A 24,209-nucleotide genomic window follows, 5' to 3' on the forward strand; every position below is an offset into this window, starting at 1 on the left:
AGAGCTTAAAGAAGGAAATAAAACTTACCTATAATCCTACCACTCAGAGGTAACCTCTGTTAATGCAAAAGAAATAAATGAAGCCAATATTTCAGCTCATCTTGTTTTACAATTTTTTTAAAAAATTTTCTACTCTAGAGAGTTACACCTTCACTCTTGACTTCCTGTAGCCCTCTCCCCTACTTTTATTAAAAAGCAAAATAGGATCTGAAGGTTTGGATATGTATGTTACAGGAGGTAGAGCTTGGAAAAAATGGCAGGAAATTTAGATAATGGCTTTGGCACTGCTAATGCCACAAATTTTATACTTCATTGATGCTGAATTATTTCATAGTTATTATTTGACTCCCTACCAAAAAAGTGCTCTTTGTTGATTGGTTGGAATGGATAGGGAACATCATGATTCCACATTCCAGCGGACCTGGACCTGTGCCGATAGGTTCAGGCAGGCTTCTTCATCTGATGACCTTTTTCTCTTGCTTGTATACAATTTCTGCTGCTTTCACTGACATGGGTTACTGCAAATTATGTGGTGGTGATGATGGTAAAGCAACTACAGGGGAGAAAGATGGATTTGTATGACAAAGGGCTTTACCCTCTGCTTCCCACTTTTGCCTTTTATTACCAGAAAGAAGAGTTTATTTCTCTAACAAGGTTTTGTTCCTGACGTCTGTTCGGGCTGGTTTCAAGCAATTTGGCAAATAAATACACAAAGTGGTTACCAGGCTGCCCCGTGATTCTCCACTGTTCACCTGACATGAACCTGGTTTCTTGTCCTGGGCAAATGGCTGTTTACCAGATGGCTCTAAACACATGAATTCCAAACCCCTCTGTTTGCTGCCCACTTGAGTGTGCCACAAACTCGTGCAAGGGGATGTTGAAGAGGAACGTGCATAATGAATGAGAGTGCAGGCATCTGCACACACTCTACAAATGTTCCATATAATATTTGCACACGCTTGTAAAAACCTCATGTACAGAAACTAGTTACTACAAAGTCCAAGCTGCACTTAATGGTCCATCTTTGCAGAACTTTTCCACATTCCCATGACACTTGTATTAAGGAGTCTGGGGAAGAAACACAACCCAGTTTGCTCAGACAGGCTTGGCAGTGGGAGATGGTGTCTATAAATGGGGATGAATCATCTGTCCCTATGCTTTGCTTGGGACCTGGTAGCTCTAGGACCCCTATGTGGTGTAGGAGAGGCTGCTGGGATGTACCTTGTGCAAGGGGCTTAGTCCCCACCAGAGAGCATGGTGTCTGGCAGAGTCCTCTTTCTTCTTAAGTCTCACTCTGTGCCATGGGACTGACCTGTGGTTTCTAACCTTTTTTCCTCCTGCCAGTTTGTAGAGGGAATCTTTAACTATTTGTGTATTTCTTTTATCAGCTGCCTGTGAGAGCCAACTGTTTCTCTGTAGTCTCTGAACTGTAGTAGACTGCTCTGGAGCTATGTTTTTCCATTGCCACACTTACCCTCTAATACAGAAATGTAGGTATCCTCTGTGAGGATTTAGGAATTTAATCAGTACATTAGCATCCTTTCCTAAATGGCTTTATTCCTTTCACTTAAAAATGGCCCTTTTGGGCTTCGCTGGTGGCGCAGTGGTTAGGAATCTGCCTGCCAATGCAGGGGACACGGGTTCAAGCCCTGGCCCAGGAAGATCCCACATGCTGCACCACAACTACTGAGCCTGAGCTCTAGAGCCCGCAAGCCACAACTACTGAGCCCATGTGCCACAACTACTGAAGCCTGCGTGCCTAGAGCCTGTGCTCTGCAACAAGAGAAGCCATGACAATGAGAAGCCCGTGCACTGCAACAAGGAGTAGCCCCCACTCACTGCAACTGGAGAAAGCCCGTGCACAGCAACGAAGACCCAACACAGCCAAAAAAAAAAAAAAGGCCCTTTTGCTCTAGTAGGACAAGGGAATGGGGCTTCCCTGGGTTCACTCTTTTCCTTTCTCTATCACACCCTAACTGATCTATTGGGAAAGAGGTGTGTATGGAGGTCCTGGAACCTTGAAACTTATCACTTAAACTTCAGATCAGTGAGGACACAGAATGAAAAAATTACTTCATCTGGGTGGAAGGTTTCTTTTTGCCCTTCCCCAGCCCTCAATCATTGCATTTTCGTTGCTCTGCCTACCCACAAGAAGTATAGGTAGCCAGTAATTCAAGCCTTAAGCATTCTCTATTTATTTATTTATTTAGGCCGCACCACGGGCAACTTGCAGGATAGTTCCCTGACCAGTGATTGAACCCAGGGCCATGGCAGTGAAAGCGCTGAGTCCTAACCACTGGACCGCCAGGGAAGTCCCAAGCATTCTCCATTTAAAAGTGATATTTAATTGGTCTTTTATTCTGACTTTCTTTTAGAAAGTCCAAAGAAGATTAGGTCACCACAAAGCTCAATCACTCTAGTTTTCTAAAGGTAGCCTAAGGGTAGGTAGTTTTGAAGGAGGTGAGTGAGGTATAGACTTAACCTTGCAGGTTATTGCTAAGTTGGGGATTGGTCAGCCTCTCCGGAATTTGAAGTTGAATTCTCATGCTATATCTTTTTTTTTTTTTTTTTGAGGAGGTTTCTTCTTTTTTAAAAAAATTAATTAATTTTTGGCTTCTTTGCTGCATGCGGGCTTTCTCTTGTTGCGGTGAGCGGGGGCTACTCTTCGTTGTGGTGCGTGGGCTTCTCATTGCAGTGGCTTCTCTTGTTTCAGAGCACGGGCTCTAGGTGTGTGGGCTTCAGTAGTAGTGGTACACGGGCTCAGTAGTTGTGGCTTGTGGGCTCTAGAGTGCAGGCTCAGTAGTTGTGGCGCACAGGCTTAGCGGCTCTGCGGCACGTGGGATCTTCCCAGACCAGGGCTCGAACCCGTGTCCCCTGCATTGGCAGGCAGATTCTTAACCACTGCCCCACCAAGGAAGTCCCTTCATGCTATATCTTGATGGTCCTTAAATTTTGTTTTCCATCTCTGCAGTCAGATGCCCTGGATGCAGCTAGAGGGTGATTCTCTGTACATATCCCAGGCTAATTTCATCCTGGCCTATCAGTTCCGCCCAGATGGTGCCAGCTTGAACCGGAGGCCCCTGGGAGTCTTTGCTGGGCATGATGAGGACGTTTGCCACTTCGTGCTGGCCAACTCGCATATTATCAGTGCAGGAGGGTAAGTGCTGCAGGCTTCTCCTTCCTTCCTCCTCCTCAGTATTCTTCAGAGACCTTCTGCCTGCCTCTGACTTTTCTGTCTCAACTCCAAAGGGATGAGTAGGGAGACTAGAAGAAGGGGTAATTTTTTTTCCATTTAAAGCAGGTACTTCATAGTGTTAGCTGGAGAAGGAAAACAGGAAGAGCCTTTAATGAAAAGTGAAACTGGTTTTGATACTCTCAAGTGGGAAATTTGTTTTGTCTCTCAGCTCTCTGTTCAGCCCCAAGTATACTGAAGAAGTAAAGGTATCTAGAAACTCAGCACCTTATTGGGCTGAATTGTCTAAAGCTTAGCAAATTTGGAAGTCATTGGAGACTCCAGCTGTTTCTGTAGACTTGTTCTTTTCCTACAGAGAGAATAACTGGCTCTTGGGGGTTGGCTTCTTATTTCTCTTGTAGAGATGGGAAGATTGGCATTCATAAGATTCATAGCACCTTCACTGTCAAGTACTCAGCCCATGAACAGGAGGTGAACTGTGTGGATTGCAAAGGGGGCATCATTGTGAGTGGCTCCAGAGACAGGACGGCCAAGGTGAGGTGGTCTCCCCCTTACATACTGTAATTTCCTACTGTCTATAGGGAGTGGGGTGGGAGAGGGTGGATAGGACCTTGAGTCTCAGGATTGGCTGAGGGTACTGAGTTGGGGCAGTGGGGGAAACGACACAATAAAGAACTCACTTATGTGCCTCTGGCATGCAGCTTGCCATGCCAGGCTATGTCCCTGCCAGCTGGCCTGGGAAAGGAGTGGACAGTGGCTGGGAAGCTTGCCACTCAATTGAAATGTGGCGTGAACTCAAAAACAGAGGCCTGGCCAGCTTTTCCTCCCTGAGCTGAGTTTTCTCAAGTTTGTGGGTTGAGTTCTAACCCCAATATTTTATTTTAAAATCTCCCTCCTTTTGCTCACTCTCTGTTTGAGAAGGTTAATTTTTTACCACCTTGTTTATAAGCAATCGGGCTGATAATTAAAATGTGTTTTTACTGCTTCTCTGGAGAGTGATGTGGTCAGTAAGCAGTGGAAGGACGACTAGAGGAGGGCATTGTTTGTTGTGTCATTGCCAAGTTGCCTGGTCTAAAGTCAGACATCTGCCAAGGCCCAACAGAATGAGACTGATAAAGTAGTGTAACCCCTGCTTTATGGACTCAGCTCCTCCACGTCTGGGTCAAATAGGCTTTCACCCATGAGGCAGAGAAGAACTTTCTCCATCCCTGTGTCCAGTAGCCCTTGCCAGGACCCACACATGCCTGATCCTTTGAGACTGCTGTGGGAACTTTGCTGATAATTCAGCTGATGGTGCAGGAAGCTCGATAGGTTCTTGCTTGTGTGTTTCCCAGCATCTGGAGATTCCACAGTGCTGATAGGAGCAAAATGCTTGACCATGTCAGCAAATGGGACTCTAGGACACATAGAGAGGGGACTCAGGAGAGAGAAGTTGCAATCTTTACTAACTTTTCTGGCTCCATGTTCCCTCTAGTGATTACACCTTCATGTGAAAATGTTGCTAATTTATGTAAAAAGAAGGACTAAATACGTTCCTTTGTATTTATGGAAGTTTCTCCTCCCTTTGCTAATTTTTCCCTTACACTTTGTATTTTGTCAGAGAGACGTGTGCATCAGCACAGGGAGCCTGAGAAAAATTCAGAAAACCTTCTTCTTCTTTTTTTTTTTTTTAATTTAAAACAACAGAAATTTATTACCTCCCAGTTCTGGAGGCCAGAAGTCTAAAATCAAGGTTTCTTCTTTTTAATTAATCTTTATTGGAGTATAGTTGCTTTACAATATTGCGTTAAGTTTCTGCTATACAGCAAAGTGAATCAGCTATACGTATACACATATCCCCTCTTTTTTAGATTTCCTACCTATTTAGGTCACCACAGAGCATTGAGTAGAGTTCCCTGTGCTATATAGTAGGTTCTCATTAGTTATCTGTTTTATACATAGTAGTGTATATATGTCAATCCCAATCTCCCAATTCATCTCACCCCAGAAAATCTTTTGAACCAACATGGAAACTGAATTTCCTATCTCTTGCTTCCGAATCCCCCACCCCATACTTACTTCAGGTTTCTGATTGGTCATTGTCTCTGTACCATTCCTTGTAAAGAGACCAACCTTAACTTGTTATACTGCTCAGAAGTCAATTTGCACAGAAACCTTTTGTGCATGTGGGACCTAGATAGTCTCATCTCATTCTAGCATTTTCTTGTCACAGCTTCAAGCTTCCCCGTGAAGCCTTCAGTGACATCTCTTCTATCCATTTCTCTGTGGTATGACACCCAGAGCAGTGTACAGCTAAGCTTTATGACCACAGGTAGCAATTCAGGGCTATAGACTGCTTACAGTTGAAGATTGACAGCAATTTTATTTAGGATATTGGGTTAGTTTCATGTTTTAAGTATAATTATTTACTGGTTTAGAGTTTTGAAGCATTAAAATCGGTACTTTCTAATTCTAAAATTGTCACTGCAGTAGATCCTATTCCTTTTGAGGATTTCTTTTTAGTCAGTGACAGAATTCTCCCCCCTGGTTCTTCAACTCCAGGAAGCTAGTCAGCTGTTTTGCGATTTCCCAGTGACCTCCAGGCCAGCTCATCTTTTTGGCTTTCTGGATGCTGCTTCGGTTCCCTCCTTCTATTGTTGTCTTTGCATTTAGCCGTCTTCATCTTCCTGGACCATTTTCACATTACCCACGTTTAGTCTTTTATAACTGACTTTCCATTTCTTTTTGGTGGCATCTGTAATTCTCCAGCTGCTTGTACAGGTTTCTAATACCTGAACCTACATAAGAACTTAGTCATGTTTGTCTGTAAACATCTATAGCCTGTTTTTTAGGAGTTCCCCAAAATGGACTATGTTTTAGGGAAGAGATTTATTGGGGTGAAGGGAAACAAAACATTTTCTTTGCAAAACTTCTGAGCTAGGGACTGCCCAGAGAGCTTCCTTCCCCTGCCTCCAATCCTAGTTTCAGATTTACTGTGACTTAGCTTGGATTGCCCCTCTGGGCTTTGGTGAGGCTGGCCCCATCCTGAGATGTGATAGGATGGTAGCTTACATTCTTGCTGGGCCTGGGCCAGGTCTGATCATTCCTTCATTTTTTTCCATTTTCTTTATTCTTTCTTTCATTCTGATAAGTGCTTACTGTATGTGAGGCTTCAAAGGGGAAGAAGATACAGCCTTTCCTTAAGGGGAGTTGAGACTGCATGCACTAGCTATGAAGCTATGAAGCTGGTTGGAAGTGGTCAGGACTATGAAGTTTAAGGCTCTAGGAAAAGGGCCAGAAAGTTTGGAGGGTGGAGAGATCACATTTGACTTGGAAGGGGAGATTTTATGAAGGAGGGAACATTTGAACTGTTTTTTTTTTCTTTTAGGTGTTTTTCAGTGCATAGGTTTGCTTTTTTTGTTTTATAATAACATAGAATGTAACCAGGCACTGTGCTAATAAGCACTTTATTTACATTTATTCATTTTCTCATTCTATCCTTTAGGGTAATTTTTCCCCACATAATTATGGTCATAATATATCTATTTTTTAAATGAATTTTTATTGGAGTATAGTTGATTTACAATGTTGTGTTAGTTCCTGCTGTACAGCAAAGTGAATCAGTTATACATATACATATATCCACTCTTTTTTAGATTCTGTTCCCATATAGGTCATTACAGAGTATTGAGTAGAGTTCCCTGTGCTCTACAGTAGGTTCTTATTAGTTATTTATTTTATATATAGTAGTGTGTATATGTCAATCTTAATCTCTTAATTTATCCCTCTCCTGCCTTCCCCCTTGGTAACCATAAGTTTGTTTTCTATATCTGTGACTCTATTTCTGTTTTGTAAAGAGGTTCATTTGTACCATTTTTTTAGATTCCACATACAAGAAATATCATATGATATTTGTCTTTCTCTGTCTGACTTACTTCACTCAGTATGACAATCTCTAGGTCCATCCATGTTGCTGCAAGTGGCATTATTTTGTTCTTTTTTATGGCTGAGTGATATTCCATTGTATATATGTACCACATCTTTATCAATTCCTCCGTGAACGGATATTTAGGTTGCTTCCATATCCTGGCTATTGTAAATAGTGCCACAATGAACATTGGGGTACATGTATGTTTTAGAATTATGGTTTTCTCTGGATATATGCCCCAGGAGTGGGATTGCTGGGTCATATGGTAGTTCCATTTTTAGTTTTCTAAGGAACCTCCATACTGTTCTGCATAGTGGCTGTACCAATTTACATTCCCACCAACAGTGTAGGAGGGTTCCCTTTTCTCCACACCCCTTCCAGCATTTATTGTTTGTAGATATTTTTGATGATGGTCATTCTGACCTGTGTGAGGTGATAGCTCATTGTAGTTTTGATTCACATTCATAATATATCTTATATACCCAATGTACCCTGCTGTGTCTACTTTATTTTATAAGATTTTCCATTTTTATTGCAAATTACTTGTGTCATCTTTAATGGCTTCACAATGGACTCACCATAATTTAGTTACTATTTTTCCTATTGGTGGATGTTTGTATCTATTTCTTTCCTGTAGTAATAAGGACCACCATTATTGATGCCTAATGTCTGCCAAATACTGTGCTTCTGTGCTGGGTGCTTTACACTTATCTTCATTTTTCCACACTGCAACCCTAAAAGATAGGCATTATTTCCCATTTTATACATGAGGAAACTGAGGCTAACAAGTTATAAAATATCCCTAACATCAGAGATAAATAAGTAGCAACTAGGGTTCCAACCCAGATTTGTCTAATCCTAAAGCCCATGTATGCTCTTTCTGCTATTGCAGGCTGCAGGGAATATTATTATCATTTAGGTTTTTCTTCGTTTTAGGATTATTTTCTTAGGATAGAGTCTCAGCAATAGAATTACTGAGTTGAAGGCTTTGGTTATTTTAAGGATCTTGATACATATTGCCAAGTGTGTGTGTGTGTGTGTGTGTGTGTGTGTGTGTGTGTGTGTGTGTGTGTGTGTGTGTGTGTGTGTGTGTGTGTGTGTGTGTGTGTGTGTGTGTGTGTGTGTGTGTGTGTGTGTGTGTGTGTGTGTGTGTGTTACGCGGGCCTCTCACTGCTGTGGCCTCTCCAGTTGCAGAGCACAGGCTCCAGACGCACAGGCCCAGCGGCCATGGCTCACGGGCCCCGCTGCTCCGCGGCATGTGGGATCCTCCCGGACCGGGGCACGAACCTGTGTCCCCAGCATCGGCAGGTGGACTCTCAACCACTGTGCCACCAGGGAAGCCCGCCAACTGCTTTTTATAAGGACTGTGTAAATGCCCACTCCCACTGAGTTATATCTTCTCCAGGGTTGGGTCTGTTTTGAATTTGATCACTGAGGGTTAAGATGTGATCAGCATACTCATGTTTTGGTGGATGGTGTGCTACTACTGGTGCGGGTCAGGAGGGCCACTTTCCCCAGATCGTGCTTGGGAAATTGGCAGCATGCTTCCAGAGCCACCCCTGGAGACCAGGAACCTTGTTCTGTGGTTTTCAGTCTGAGGATCCACCAGCCTGTTCAGTGGAGGACACTAGTGAATTCAGGCCTAGGGCTGCCCCCAGAGATTTTGTAATCAGAGTCTCTAGTCACCCACACCAAACAAGAACCTGCCTCCTAGGTAGTTTGCATCAGGGAAAAGAAAAACTTCTCTTCCAAGCCAAGGCTGTCTGAAAGAGGACATTAGATGCATCTAGTTACTACCAAAGTGACCTAATCCAGAAGAATGAGCCAGAATCCTGGCATTCCAGGAAAGTTGTGGTGTTTACCTTTGTTTTCTGCCCTTCCTTATTCAGATCTTCTTGTTAAATTTATTTTCTTTTCCCGATGTTGGGAAAAGTAACTCACACCCTTCTCCCCCTATCATAGACACACAAAATCTAAGAAACACTTTCTCCTTTTATAGAGAAGAGGTATCATGTGATCCTAAGCAGTCAGAACCACCCCCACTCCATCACCTACCCCTTAAACTCAAGGAATGTTTCCTGAAAGTTCTTCCATCTAAGGTCCTGTCTGACTTTTTTGTGTTCCCCTTATAGCACTGCAGGGACCTTGAGAGGTCACTGATCCATCTGGCCTCCTCGGGATCCCTCCTTGGCTGCTGTCTGGGGACAGCCCTGTACATTTGAGGTTTCCTCTCTGTTTGGTTAGAGGCTTAGTCCCCTGTGTGTGTCATCTGGGGTAGGGTGAGGTGAGGGGGCCTTGTGCTTAATGGGAGATTTCTAAATGCACTGACCGCTGAGAGGGCTCTGTGAGTGTTGATTAGAGTTAAGCCCAGAGTGGCTGCTAATGTACATTCCTGACTGATAGGGACCAGATAATGTGCTCCAAGCAATATTTTTAACCAGTAGGAGATATGGAAGCTTAAAAGAGTTAAGCTTTTCTGCTACTTTTGGTGACACTAGGTGCTAAATTCCCTGCTGACATGAATAGCACTGGATTCTGGGCATTATCAACAAACAAACAACAACACACCACCTTCCCACTTTGAAGTCCTCTTCTTCCATTTTTCCTTCCCTTGGATCTTTCTTTTTACTCCTCTCTCTCTAATTCTAATCTAATTCTATCTCTGTCCACTCATACTGGGCCTTGATCTTCCTCCCTCTCCCTACCTCCCCAAAGTAAAATCTTGGTTAGAGACAGAAAAAGGAAAATCCACAAACACGGGGAGGTTACTAAGAGAGGCAAGCCTCACCTGCTCACGCGTCTCAGTCAGGTCTCAGCTGAGGAACGTGGAACTCCTGATTCCCTGGTATACAATTGGCTGCTGCGTAAGGGCTCTCAGGTGGACGTGAAAGGGTGGTTAGGACTGGGAGCCAGCGTCTGTTTGGGCGGTAGGCAAGGCAGAAGCTGGAGAGGTCCCTCTGCTGCTACCCTGAGCTCTGTGTGTACAGGATAGAAAGGATTCTCCATTTCCCCACCCACCCTAGGAACAGTGACTCCACCTGGTGCATTTTCCAACCCTCATCCCGATCCCAGGCAACGCCAACGAGAGCATCTCCTCTCCTGTTTCCAGGTATGGCCTTTGGCCTCAGGCCGGCTGGGGCAGTGCTTACACACCATCCAGACTGAAGACCGAGTCTGGTCCATTGCTATCAGCCCATTGCACAGGTAAGGGAGATGTTTTGGTGTATGGTTTTATCCCATGTAATAATGCTTTTATTTTATGAGGTCAGGTGGGCGTCATCAGGAGAGGCTTGGGGCCCATGTCCAGTTGGGCCCTCGTGCAAAGTCGTGTATGTGGAGTAGATTTGTTGACAATTATAGCAGAAGTGCCAATTTTGATGACGGCTTTACCCTACCCTTTGGTCTGACTGGTGTTTCTCTAGTTTTGCCTGTGATTGAATGAGCCTTGCATCCTGAATTCTGCTTTCTAGGCTCTCTTGAACCGAGGCAGGGCCTCTCTCCCCACCAGCAGAGTACATAGACACCCTCTCTGCACCTGCTCTGTCAGGGTGTTTAGTGTCTTCTCCCACTTCCTTCACCCCTCACTCCCCACCAAATGATCAATGGGAAAGCTGGAGGGCTGGTGCCCTCCAACATCGGGTTTAAGTCAGTCACTTGTTTTATGAGAGAGTTGATCCCCCCTCTTGCAGCCCCCTTCAGCCCTTTTCTCCTCACCCCAAGGAGCCTGCACCCCTCCTCCTGCCCCTTCCACAACTTTCTTTCAAATTTTTTTCCTCCTAAAGAATTAGAGCCGATTAGCCACGTCATTAATTCTTCAATTTGACGGCTGATATAGCAGGACCTGAAACACATTGCTGACCTCAGAGAATGGAGACCCCGTTCCTTAGCATATTGACGACGGGAGAAGTTAATTAAAATTCCACAGAGCGGAGGTGTCGGCTAACCTATAAACCTGTCGCTGTTCAGAACAAATCATTCTAGCAATCCTAGGAAAAGGGGAAGGAAAGACCAGCAGGGAGTAGAGAGGCCTAAGTGTGTGGGAGCAGAGGGTGGAAAATGGAGCCATTGAGCTCTGGCCCCTCCTCAGTTTCTTCCTAATGCTGCCCCCTTTAAAGCCAGTTAGCCAAGCCTGGGTGTCTGTGGGCTGGATATGTGTAAGGGTGGGAGGTGACAGGTAGGCTGGTGACTTCATCTTGGTGGTTACCTGAGGACTCCCGCTGGCTTCAGGAGACTGGGGTGGCCTGGGGTGAGGTCGGTGGTGGAGGGATGCTCTTAAGGCTGGAGATGGTCCATGTGCTTCCTGCACATGGAATTAGGCTAAAGACACATACAGGCTCTCCCAGCATCCCCATCTTCATATTCCTCTACTCTAGCCACCTCCTCTGGAATGTGTTAGGCTACCTGTTAACAGAATAGAGCGTGGCAGGTGTTGAAGATGATGTCAATAAAAGGTTGAGGACAGTGTCTGCCTTCGTCACTGAGAAGCAGTTTAGATCACAATAAACTGACTTTGGGGCTTTTTTGGCCACAACTTGGAAGCTGGCTTTGAGGAAGGACCTAGCTTCCTAATATTACTAGCACTGCTCTATAACTACTACTGTTACCAGCAGCTAACATTTATTAGTCATATGTTCTATGCCAGACCCTCTGCTAAGTCCTTGATATGCCCCAACTTTGGTGAAAACCTAGGTCTCATGTTTTCTTAACATTCTCCTTAAATGTCTTCTTGGTGTACTTTCTTGCCCCTGGGATGACTCTTTCACTCACTGTTGGCTGGCTGTTTAGCTCCATGACCCACAGTTATTTGAGATGACCTTTACCCCAAGTCCACAAATGGTGTCTTGGACTGTTTTAAAAAAGTAGTTTGTATTTGGCATTCTGTCATTACACTAAATGACCAGAGTATATGTTGGTGTTCTCTCTGCTTCTTTTTCTCTTACCCCAAAAATATATTGGGATAGGAATCTTTTCATCTTATTAGATCCATTTCTTCTCACTGTGTCAGTGAATTTGAACCTTTCAGTAAACTGAACCATTTTCCCAATCTTGGAAGACACTGCCTCCTAGCTGTAGGGTCTGTTCTGGGAAACTGGAGTTCTGCTTTGCCACCAACCAGGAGGGTGGCCTCGGGTAAGTCCGCGGAGCCGTGGTTTCCTCGTCTGTTAAATATGAATACCATTTCTTTCATAGTCCTTACTAGGTCATTGTGAAGATGATGTGAAATAATGCATATGAAAATACTCTACAAAGCTAAAAGGGCTAGAATCTTGTGTCAGCCAGAATCTCTCCCAGCTGGTAAAGCATTTGTTTAGCTGCTTTAGCTGCTCTCACGTCTCCACCCTTCCCTGGGGCTTCTCCTGTCCCTCATGGAGTTACACTGCTCTTTTGCATTCTTCTTGAGGTGGGGACTCAGCAGGAATCTCTTTCCTTTCCTTTTCCCCTGTGGTTTTCCTGCCCTCCGTGGCTGCCTCTGTTCCCTTCCCTGCCACCTTTCTTGTTGAGTGTGGTCGTCAGTGTCACTAATGTGATGTGGCCGTGAACCCCTTGTGAAAAACACGAGAGTGGGTGGCCAGCAGCTGTCCTCCAAGGAGCCTGGACAGTTGGGAGACCTGGCACATCTCAGTCTCTTTCTTCTATTTAAAATAATTTGTCAGAGCTATTCATCGTATTTATCTTTGATGCTGGGACTTATCTGCCTTCTTTTCACATGTGTGTACTTAGAAACTTGTATCATGAAACATGAAACCTCAAGCCCTAGGCTTAACTTGAGGTGTTCGTGACTGGGAGAAAGCAGGTATTCTGTCCTGTGTCCAAATGTCACCTCTTCTTCCTTTCTTGACCTTGAGTTCTTGGTTTGTAAACACTCTTGGAGGATAATATTCAATACCAGTCATGTGCTTAGAGCCATGTTTAGGTACTCAAAAAACGGAAGGAAAACCAGTAGGCTCCATGGGAAGGTGGCAGGCAAGGACCTTTCCCTCTACCTCCTATGTGCCCTCCAACCCTTTTTCTGGCCCCAACACTAATAACTCTGCTTTTAGGATTTATGACTTATAGATGCAGCCTTCCTCCTGTAGAGGAGGCCCAACTGGGAGCTGTTTGGTGAGTGAAAGGACTGGTTGAGATGGAACTGAATTGAGATGCTGGAGGTGGAAGGGCACACGTCTGGGTGTGATTGTGGGTCCTAACTGGTCTCAGGGTACGATCTCCTGAGGTCACATAGAGTTCTGAGCACTTTTCCATAAGTATCACAGAAAAGCAGAATTTTTAAAACATGAAGTACATTGTATTGCCATTAAAAGATTATTTCTAGCTGAATAAAGTTAGTAAATACTCAGAGTAAGGAAATGAACTGTTAAAGACTCGATTTCATCCCTTCTATTTTCCATCTCTTTTTTTCTCACTCCCTTTCCTCTGTGCTCCCTGTGTATTGACTGAACACTTGCTGTGGGGTAGCTCTCTTGAGGATCTGATTCAGTGGTGGGGGAAAGATGGGGGCACAACTGTAGTGGTTGCCAGATGATACTGAGTGCCTGAAACTAGTCTGTCTCTGGTTGAGGAAGGGAGAGGGTCATTCCCCTCCTGGCAGAAGGAGAAATTGAGGCTCAGAGAAGGGCACATGTGGGACGGGGCAGAAGAGGCTCAGGTCTCCAGCTTATTGCCACGTGCTGTGGTGCAGAGGGAGGGCCACGAGGCAGGCCTTTACGTCACTGCAATGCCTTCATCCACCAGAATCTTGGACAGTAGCTGTGGCCCTTGAAAGCCTCTGTGGGGATCTGGGAACATTCTCCTTCTGGAGGCCAGAGTTGAGATAGCGAGAGGGAGGGGAGGAAGGCAGTATGTAATCAAGGCCTGGGCTCACTCGTGTAGCTGTGAATGCTTACACCATCCCAGGAGTGCCAGTGCACATAGATCTTCGGTTTGCAGGGCCCTTCCAAGCTGGCTGGGGGGTGCCTTGATGTTGAAATGAGTCTGGAGCCCCATTGCCCTGTTTGCCTTGGAGGGGAAGAGAGAGAAGCCCACAGCGCCTCCTTCCTCTGCAGACACCATATTTATTGCCCTCCAAAAAGAAGGAGGTGCTCAGAAGAATCCTTTCCCCATCTCCGAGCAACACTTGCTATCACGTGAGTGAGTGTGGTCAGGAAGGCTTCCCAGGAGCCTTGGGTTTTAATCCCTTCTCTCTTGTTTCTGTCATTAGGGAAACATATGAGTGGTATAGGTGTGGAAACTTTTCTTAGCTGTGTTATTAAATATACAATATAATTTAGTGTAATTTTGCTCACTGTGGTGGCCTGTTTGTTTTGGGGGGGGATTAGTCCAAGTCTGCCTGTAATGTACCGATTCAAATTTGTAAAGTGAGTTGTGGCCTCTGGGGGGTTTTGATGGAGGAGCTGCCCCTTCTTGCTTCATTTCTCCCGGAGGTGAGGGAGAGTCTGGAAGGAAAGCCATCACTGTGTACTGTTTGGTAAGGGGGTGGATTTCTGGGGAGAGTGGGTGTTTGTTCCCAGTGTCTACAGGGTTTACTGTGTGTTGCGTGTGTGGCAGACACATTCACCAGCCTTTTGAAATACGCCCTTCTTTAGTGAAAGGTAATTGCATCTGGAGTTTTCTCTGACAGGTTTGAAAGATTGGAAAAAAGGAGGCCGCCAACTTTTAGTTTAGATTCTTTTGGTTCCCAGTGGTTCAGCACCTCTTTGGCCCTGGGCTTCCTAACTCACTCAGTGCTTTTAGGGGAAGACAAATGAAAAGTAAATGTTGTGCCTCTGAGTTTTGCTTTTTCTAGTTGGTGATAAAGAGCTGGTTCCTGAAGGGGATCCCTAACCTTGATAACCTGAGGAAAGACTCTGATGGATGGCTTTGTCATGCTTCACATTGTCGCTGCTCATCCTGATGGTTTGGTCCACAGCTGTCAAGATCTGTCTCTTCTCCCTTCCCAGGGTCAGGGGCTTGTCTAGGGAAAGGACACCTTCTCTAGGCGAGGAGTGGCTCAGTGTCCCCTGTTGCCAGGCTGAAGACCACACTAGAGGGAGTCTCCTGCGTGTGGTGGCCCTAGATAAGAGAGTCTGAGGTACAAAGACAGCATGGAAGGACCAGAGGCTGGCATGGCTGGAAGGGGCTGCATGATGCCTGGAGAAAGAAGGAAGCTCTGCGTGATGCTAGGTGGGCCCACTGGTCCAGCCTAAAATGACCTAAGATTGGAAAGAGATCAGTGTAGAGATATAACTGAATCAGAGTCTGGTTCTGCTGAATCTCAGGGCAGCGCCCGCCACCCTAGAGTTCATTGCTGGTGCTAAGCCAAGCCTCTCCGGCCGACACATCCACCAGTAGCAAGGACGAAATGCCACAGGGGTGGGTTTCACTTCCTCAAGACCCTGGATTTCTGCCACTACCCAGGGCATGTTGGGCACAGGGAAGCTCACGTACTGGGCTGCTGGCCTGAGACCTGCAACCCAACCAGCTCTGGCTGGCCCAGACCCCATCTGTGGGAGCGACTCCTTCCCTGGCCAGGACGGTTGGCTAGTTGGGAAGAACTGACTTAAATAAAGCACTACAACTAGAAGCAGAGAGTGCTGCTGCGGAAGGCGGGATGCTGTGGACATAGAGTCCGTGCCTCAAGACCGTGCCCCTGCTACAGGGATACATTTCCATCCCTCAACCTCTGTTTAAATTCTTTCTTTCTCCACTCTGTCTCTGTTTCTGTATCTCTCCTTGCATCCCTATCTCTCTTTCTCTCTCCAGATACTTCTTAAGCATTACAGTGTGCTAGACCTTGGGGAAACAACAGTGAACTAGACAGCATAGTCTGATGGAGAGACAGACGAAACTTAGCAGATATGGTATGCTAAGTTCTCAGATGGGGAGCAGACACATGGGAGGGATCAGGGTCTTCCTCCTCTTCCTGCTGCCTGCACCTCCCAGCTCCAGTCCCTACCTGCACCGCTATTTCTTCTACCCTTCCCACATCAGGAAGAGAGAAGGTAATTTTCCTGCCTTAGCTGCAGCTGACTTTTCTGGGTTGTGTGTGCAATGTGCCTGTGTTTTTCCACCTTTGATCAGTGTTCTGCCAACAGATAATTTAGCAATCACATCCCAAGGTGGAAGCATGGAGTTAATGTTAAAATTAGTTGTTTTTTTTTTTTTTTTTTAACTTCAGTGGGTGATGAGGCAGAGAGGGAGGCAGGAGGGTGAAGGGGAGCCATAAATTCTGTGGCTGGTGTAGCTGTTCTCTGAGCAGCCGGGAAGCCTCTGATGTCTCCACAGCACTTTCATTAACATTTAAATTAAGGGTTTGTTTTCCAGTCTGTTTTATAGGCAGGGACCTTTCATGGCCTGTCACATACAGCATCCCCCCACCCCCCCAACAAGCAAGTGTGTAATTGTAGCCACTGCTCTATCCTAACTCTGGGTTGCAGCCGGGAGTTCAAAGGGAATTCCTGGAGATGGAGCTCTGGAGGTACAAGGTGTAACAGTCAGGATGTGGGTGTTCTTCCTCAAATGAAGGCGCTGTGTAGGAGCTCTTTCTCCTCTTATCCGACCTGTGCTTTTCTCTGCTCTTTCAAGGGACACACACTTCAATCTGACTCAGACCCCTCCCACCCTTCCTTCCCTGGGGCATGAGGCAGGTGGAAAAGGGTGCATCCATCCGAGTGGTTTCTCCTTATATCACAGGTTAGTGCCTGGGACAGAGCGTTCTAAGATACAGATCTTCATGCTTATCTTCCTCCTTTTGATTTTTTTTTTTTTTTTGGTCTCAAGAATACTTTCTCCTGTTCTAGTAGACTTAGAGAAGCAACAATATAAAAGAAATTGCCATCTGAGAAGAATTTATAATAGGGCCCATTGGTCCTAAAGAGTGCATTCTAGCATGGACAGACATGTGTAATGCACCGTACATAGTCACTAGCTCTATGTGTACAGGTGTGTGAAATAGCTTACTGATGTAGATCATTTGAGGAAACTGTTCTCCAAGGTCTTGGCATTCAGAGGAAGCTCTCCTGCACCCTCACAGAGTGAATTTATGTCTAAGTTTCCTTCACACAGGCGTATTGGTAGCATTTGGGGGTGTTTTGAAAAGAAATCCCTGCTCTGGTCTCCCTCCTTCCTGTCAGCATCCAGTGGATCTGCGGCTGACGAGAATGTGTCCCAAACACTCACGGAGCATCTCATTAGTTCATAACCTTTGAGGGCTTAGTTCACTCACTGCTGGTCTTGAGCTAGATTTTCTCTCTAGACAGTGGTGAGAGGGGCATTGAGGGCTTTCTCTCTTTCTTCCTGTTCAGAGGCTGAGAATTTTCCTTCTCATGGAGCCCTGGCTTCACTCCTTGAGTCACCATGTCTTTCCACCTTCTGCGCTAACTCAAACCGCCTGTGACTTATCTGCGGGATTGAAGATGGCTAAGCGTCTGGCCTGCCTGTTCCAAGTAGCATAGTCAACAGGTGGACACCCTCATGCCCTGGAGTCTTGCCCGAGGGAGTGAGGGAGGTGCCGGGGTGACCCCTGTGCAGGTGCTGCTGGGCTCAGATTGCAGCCTGGTGTCCAAGCCCCTCCTGGTGGTGATTAATCTGGGACACGGGCCGGCAGAGGCCCAGTCCGGGCAGCTTTGGTCCCTCACTGTGAAGACCTTTGGCTCGGAGACTGAACTGATCTCTGTAGCCTGCTTCGGCTTGAGTTTGATCTGTCAAGGCTAAAGAGGAACCTGATGGTGGGGCGGAAACTTCTAGCCCTGTCTGACTTATGGCACTGATCCGTTCCAGTGGTCTTGTCATGATAACACTCGTATGTTTAAGATTTCCCCACCTGTTAGCTGCAGCACTCAGATCAGTCAAAAGAGGGATCTTCATGAAATATCTGTGCTTTTAGCTTTTTGAGCCAATGGAGCTCACTCTTGTAAGTAGACTGGGGGCTGGAGAGGGCTTTGTACTGGGCCCAAGTGAAAAAGGCAGTGTGTGGCTGGATTAGTAGCATAATGTGTTTTTGTATATTGGGGGGTCATGTCAGAGGTGGAAGGATCACCCCATCCTCCTGTCATTAGGTGGCTCTCAGGCCATTTGGGGCAGATTTCAGTACATCAGTTTGGAGTCAAGACTTAAGTTCTTGTTTTCCTTTCCATTTCAAACGAGATTTTTTGAAATGGTGTCTTCTCCTCCCCACCAGCTTTCCATCTACCAGAGTCCTGGTCCCTGGGGCCTCCAGGTGGCAGTCCACAGAGTCAGCTGTATTTCTTCCCCTTTCTGAGTTCAGGACAGTCACATGTGGCTCAGCTTGGTCATGGCCTTAAGACCCAAGAACGGGAATTCTCCTGTCCATGACAGTTACCCTGCATCCGTGAGTGTCGTGAGTTTCATTATTGTAGTAGCTCCTTTTGGGGGGTTAGCAGCCTGAGATCCAAGAACTGGAACATTTTCCTCACACCATCAGGGAAGACAATAGACATCCCTGTATACCACTAGCGGTGACAGATGTTGACACCATTGGTATGGAAAACTGCCTGTAAAGATTCTATGAGAGACTTCCCTGGTGGCGAAATTTTTTTGAAGTTTCAGATTGTGAACTTTTGGGGGCAGGGGTTTTATTTCCTGTTTTGTATAAGTTATGAGCCTTGTACTACAGACAAACCGCTGTGCCTCTGGGGTGCTCTGTTAAGTTGACTACCCCAAATCCTTCCCCTCTTTCCCAGCTGGTTCTTGCTCCTTTTTCTGTCCAGGGCATTTTCATAGGGGGTAGTTTGTGACACTGTCCGTAGTGCCCTGTCAGATAGGCTTGGCTCAGGCAGAAGGTGCTGGCAAGGGAGGGAGGAGTGGGGGGAGGGGGAGGGCTGGCGGGAGGAGGGAAGGGAGTACGTGCATGCAGAATCCCTGGTAACTGCAAAGGGAGTATTAGTCCAAGAGCTGCTGGCCCAGGAAATTGCTTTCTGCGGAAGCTTTACTTTTTCATAGTTTGCAATGCAAATTTAAAACATGAATGGGGCACAGAAAAGTATAGGACGGGCAGGTGGGGTGCCAGTTGGTATGTGATAACATCCAGAATCTTCAGCAGGGCCTTAATTTGCAAAAGAGGATTTCAAGTATTGAGAGAGAAACTTTTAGGAGATTAAAATAACTATAACTTATATTTTGTTGCAATTCCCTCCTCCACCATACACACCTTTTCTATGTTATTGTGTTCAGACTGGTCTCTAGCCCTGCTCAGTGTGCACTGCTGTCTCCTCCTCTGCACCTTGCTACAGCAAAGCCATAATCCAGCTTCTCGAACAGTGGCCATGGTGGTCATGGTGTAGTATTTTGGTTTTCGCAGCAGGCTGGAAACAGCAGCCCTATCTAAAGCTGGTGCACTTTAGACAACGTGCACACCGGCCCTGGGGGCTAAAGAGCACACCTCCCAAAGGCAGGAGCTCCCCTGCTTTGAGAAGGCATTAAGGCCAAGGCCCTTTATCTTCTGCTTTCTCTGATTCTCTTAATACCATGGACAGGCTTGGTGAAGCAGAATGTGGGGTCACCAGGCCTTGTTCTTGACTTTCCATGTTTTGTCTGCCCCACCTAGAGAGGTGTGGCTTTTGGCTTCAGGCTGGAGACACTTATGTCTATGTTGCTTCTGGAAGCTTCAGTGGTGATGGAGATGAGGATAGGCAGGGGATGGGCATCACTTTCATTATGCTGGCATAGCAAGTGGTCAGGTGTGAAGCTTCATACTGGCTTCTTTCTAGGAGCTGAGCTAGACAGGAAGACACAAAGAGAGGCCAGAAGGCAGCGTGGAGGGTGAGCTTTCTCCAAGTATAAATATCCGCCAGTCGTAAAGGCCACCGTGCAACGGTGGGGGTTACTTCTCCTCCTTTGTGTGTGGCTTGTTGCACATGTGACATGTGCTGGCTGGACAGAGAGGGAAGTAAAGCTGAGATGTGCAAGGTAAAGTGAAGTGGACCCCTTTCTGCTTGAGGCCACCATAAGTGTCCGTTCCTCCTTTCTTTGTTGACTGGGGAATTTTGAGAGAGATTAGCTTGAGTCTTGCCCTGGATCATTCCTGTGGTGCCTGATCAAAACTCTGTGGAGTCTCAGGAGCACAGTTTCCATATAGGACGCTGTCCAGATTCACTCAGCCGTCACTTAGCACAGGCTCCTCACCCTGAACTCATTGCACTGTGGCCTTCAGGGGCTACAGAGAGGGCCTAGCTCAGAGCATGTGACCCACTGTCTCTTGCTCCTGAGGGCTCTACTCTTGCTGAATGCCTCTTTTTCTCCTGTTATTTTCTGCTTTGTTGCAGTGGTAGCATTAGTTGTCCTGGCCAAGGCTGGGCCTCTTTCCTCCTGGGCCTGAATGAGAAAAGACCAAGTGAGTGATTGGAGTGGGTCCTATCGTAAGTGACCCAAGAGGAGGGTCAGCTGGGTATGAAGGTGAGGTTCGTAACATCTGGCAGAGAGAGAGGGACACATGGGTTAATGTGTTTGAAGCACTCTACTTTCCTGGCCAATTTGAGTCTCACTAGCATCCACGGTAAGCTGTGGTTGAGAATAAAAACAGAAAGTTAACACAAAAAATAAAGATTATTCAAAGGATTCTTCACTTGTTAGAGGTTTGTGGCCAGGAAAATCCTTCTTTGCAGGCTGGTAATGGTAAGTCTAAGAATAAGGAGAGGAAAAGTTAGTTTTAAAATTACATTAGTTTGGCAGTGAGTATCAAAATAAAAATGTAAAAACCTTTCGACACATAAATTCCTCTTCTAGAAATTTATCCTAAGGCAATAATCAGACAAGTATGCAAGATGTATACATAAAGACTTATATTAAGAACACATAAATATCCATTAGTAGGAGTCTAGTTAAATATTTTACATTCACCCAATAGAATACTATATAGCCATTAAAAGGATGATATAGATGTACATATTTATTGACCCCCAAAGATGTCCTAACATAGTGTTGAATGAAAAAAGGTCACAAAGCAGTATGATAGTTATTTGACTATCTTTTCAGTTATTTCTTATGTGGTAGATTTCTGCTGACATTTACTTTCGTTTTACTTTTTTGTATTTAAGTTTTTTTTTATAATGAGCCTATTTTTATTAATAGAAAAAACATAAATTACATTTAAATGTCTATTTCAATATCAGGTAACTGTAGAGAGAACCCTTCCTTTTCCCCTTACAGTTATTTAAATTAAGGATACATGGACCTACATTTATTTATTATTTTAAACAGTTTCATTGAAGTATAATTTACATAATATAAAGTTCACCCACTTTAAGTGTACAATTCCATGAGTTTTAGCAAATTTACAGTGTTGTGCATCCGTCACCACGATTCAGTTTAGAATATTTCCATCACCCTGAAAAGGTCCTTCCTTACACTTGCTTTTGCAGCATTAAACATGGTTTCATACTTGGGACCTTTTGTGGGAAAAGAAATAAGTTAAAATACTGAAATTTTTTTAAAAAGACAAGGCAAACTCAGAACTAATTTTCTATGTAATGCATATCTCTGAGTGCCAGCCTTATAGATGTATCAAGAATACTGCTGTGTGCAAGGATGCATGGGGAATATGAAGCACAAGAGACAGTTTTTACCATCCAGGGGCTTATATTCCAGTTGGTAAAATAATACATGTACTCAGACAACACTGTATATACGCAGTGTGAGTGCCATCAACTGTCAAGGTTATCGATAGGAAATCAGAGGAAAGCAGTAGCCTTTTTGTTAAATAAGGAGAGCTTCCTGGATGACATGGAATTTGAAGTGGGACTTAAAAGATGGTTCTATTTAAATTGCAGACAGGAACTTGAGGGCAGGGGAGTGGTATGAGCAAAGACATACTAAAGGATAGGGAAGCTCAATGTAAGTTTGGAAGTTCAGAGCAGGTAAGTTTGGGAGTTCAGAGCAGACAAGTTTGTGTAAAGGAGTAGTGGGCAATGTGGCTGAAGGGGAGCTTTGGGGCCTGGTTTTGGAGGGCTTTGAAGAGCAGAGTTTGACTTTAATTTGAGAATAATAGGGAACCATGGAAGATCTTTGGCCAGACTGAAGCAGTTAAATGATTAATGTGGTGGCACAGTGTGTAGGATACTTTGGAGGGGGGGAGACTGAGGCTGTTTGGATGCTTTTCCGGAGTACACTTTGTTAGCAGTAACGGACTGGATTCCTGAGGACAGCAGGAGAAACAGGAAAAAGTCTGTAGGTGGTCATGACTGCTTGTGGGGGAGAGCGGGGAGAGACCTGCCTGAGTTCCTCTGTGGGCTTGATGGCAGACGGGGACCCTAGCTTTGAGAAGACTGAGTTCTGTTTGAGGCAGTGAAGGGACAGTGAGGTAGCCATGGCCAGAGACAGCCAGGAGTGGTGGCCTGGAGCTCAGACCCAGGGTTGAGATGTGGAAGGCTTCGGCATGGAGACGACAGTTGAAATAACATGAGGGATTAGCACCAAAAGGAAGCTCAGAGAGAAGTAAAGACAGCTGGGCAGGGAGAAACCAAGAAGCAAAAGGTACCATCACAGAGGCAGGAGGAAAAGTAGGAGCAGAGAGAGAAGGAGAGAGAGAGAAAGAAGGAGAGAGACAGGTAAAGGGAGAGCGAGGCATCCCCAAGAGCAGACAGTAGACAAATGAGGATTTGGGGGCAACTTACATAAAGTATCACTACCTTTCTTGTTATGCCTTCTCCCTATTCTAAGTGACAGGCAAGATAGGTAAGAGAAAAGTGCGTAGCTTGATATTGATGGATGGAGATTGGCAAGCCCTTTATTCTCCTTGCTTGATTTAAGCATTTTGTAGTTTTCAAACCACAAAAAATCCTAAGTTTTGCTTTCTCTCAGGTTCTTTCCTCTGGCTCCTATTCTGTTCTGTGTTGTTCTACCTTATGGTTATTTTCTTCTTTTTCTTGAGGGTTGCCTACTTTGGGCTTGGTAATTTTTTTCACCTCAGTTCACAAAACCACTCAGTGTAAGCTGGGTTTTGGAGGGTCAGCAACTGAGCTAGAGATGCTAAGTGACAATGTGAGGGAGTATCATTCATCCCAGTTTTTTTTCTCCATGTATAATGGTATCCTGGGCAAAGCAAGAGAGGCTAATTTAGGAGAGAGAAAAAAGCCAGTCGACCACTTTGCCATTTGGAGAGATTCGGCATCAGAGCCCAGGGACTGCCCAGGTTCTGGGCTTCCTTGGGCAACTATGCCTGTCCAAAAACTTTTTATTTAAAGAGAATTAAATAGAAACTTTCAAATCCTCCTTGGGTTTTTGAGGGTAGTAATTCCATGGGGCTTGCCAGTTGTGTTTGAAGCTAGTGGTGAAGAGGGCGGAGTGAAGAGAAGCGAAGGGGTGGAGATGGGAAGCAGAGAAGGAATCAGAGAGAGAAATTTTATTGAGGGAGAATTTGCTGGGTTTATGGGAGGGAATCTCTCCCCTCCTCCCCATTCGGGTTTGAAAGGGCCGGTGAATCTTTGATTAGGTGCAGGTCAAAAGAATTTACACATTGTGACCTTAATAACTAGAGGTGATTGGCAGGCGGGCTGTGGGGAGGGGGCTGCGGGCCCCTTTCATCTCACTTAGCACAGAGGAGAGACAATGGGCCCGCCGATTCTCCTTGTTGTCCCTTGTTTGAAAAGGTCTGGTGTCTCTACTAGGTACCTGTGACATGGGGGTCTTGATTGGGGTCTCATAAAGGCCCTTGTCAGTATGTCCAAAGGCCAAGAGTACAAAAGCAAGCAGTGGGTGGGGTCTCAGCTGACCACTGAAGAAGGGAGGGGAGGGCCCGGGAGGCAGTGGAGGGAGAAGCAACCCCCGATGGGAGCCCTTATAGAAGGAGGGGAGGAGGGGGGCAGAGAAGGGCCATTTTTGTCCCTAATTCATCAAGCACATCTGCAGAATTGTCCAAGCTGCTGCCTCCCAGTTTCAAAAGAAAAAAATGATCGTTTGATAAACCGTCTTCGATTCACCACTTTCTCACAAGGGTGGGAGACCCAGCCCTGACCTCTGTATGATTTCACATCAGGACCAGGCTTTCTTTCCCCCACCCCCAAATTGCTAGAGAAACTTTGAAATGTATCCTGTGGCTTTCTCTCTCCCTTCTTCAAACCCCGCCACCCCCGTTTCCCACCCTCTCCACCCCACTGGCCTCTGTTTTCTTCCTGGGCG

The 24,209-nt window shown here is 45.6% G+C and overlaps 1 protein-coding gene across 5 annotated transcripts in view; it reads left to right on the forward strand.

Moving 5' to 3' along the window:
• FBXW4 (F-box and WD repeat domain containing 4) overlaps positions 1-24,209 on the forward strand; it is an 81,639-nt gene that overhangs the window by 16,904 nt on the left and 40,526 nt on the right. For all 5 annotated transcript variants that reach the window (XM_070043948.1, XM_060286840.2, XM_030865391.3 and 2 more), the window contains exons 3-5: positions 2,972-3,157; positions 3,595-3,727; positions 10,210-10,304. In XM_070043948.1, coding sequence (XP_069900049.1) covers positions 2,972-3,157; positions 3,595-3,727; positions 10,210-10,304 — 414 coding nt within the window. The remainder of the gene's footprint in view (positions 1-2,971; positions 3,158-3,594; positions 3,728-10,209; positions 10,305-24,209) is intronic.

The sequence above is a fragment of the Globicephala melas genome, chromosome 16 (genome assembly GCF_963455315.2).
Source record: "Globicephala melas chromosome 16, mGloMel1.2, whole genome shotgun sequence".
NCBI lineage: Eukaryota > Metazoa > Chordata > Mammalia > Artiodactyla > Delphinidae > Globicephala > Globicephala melas.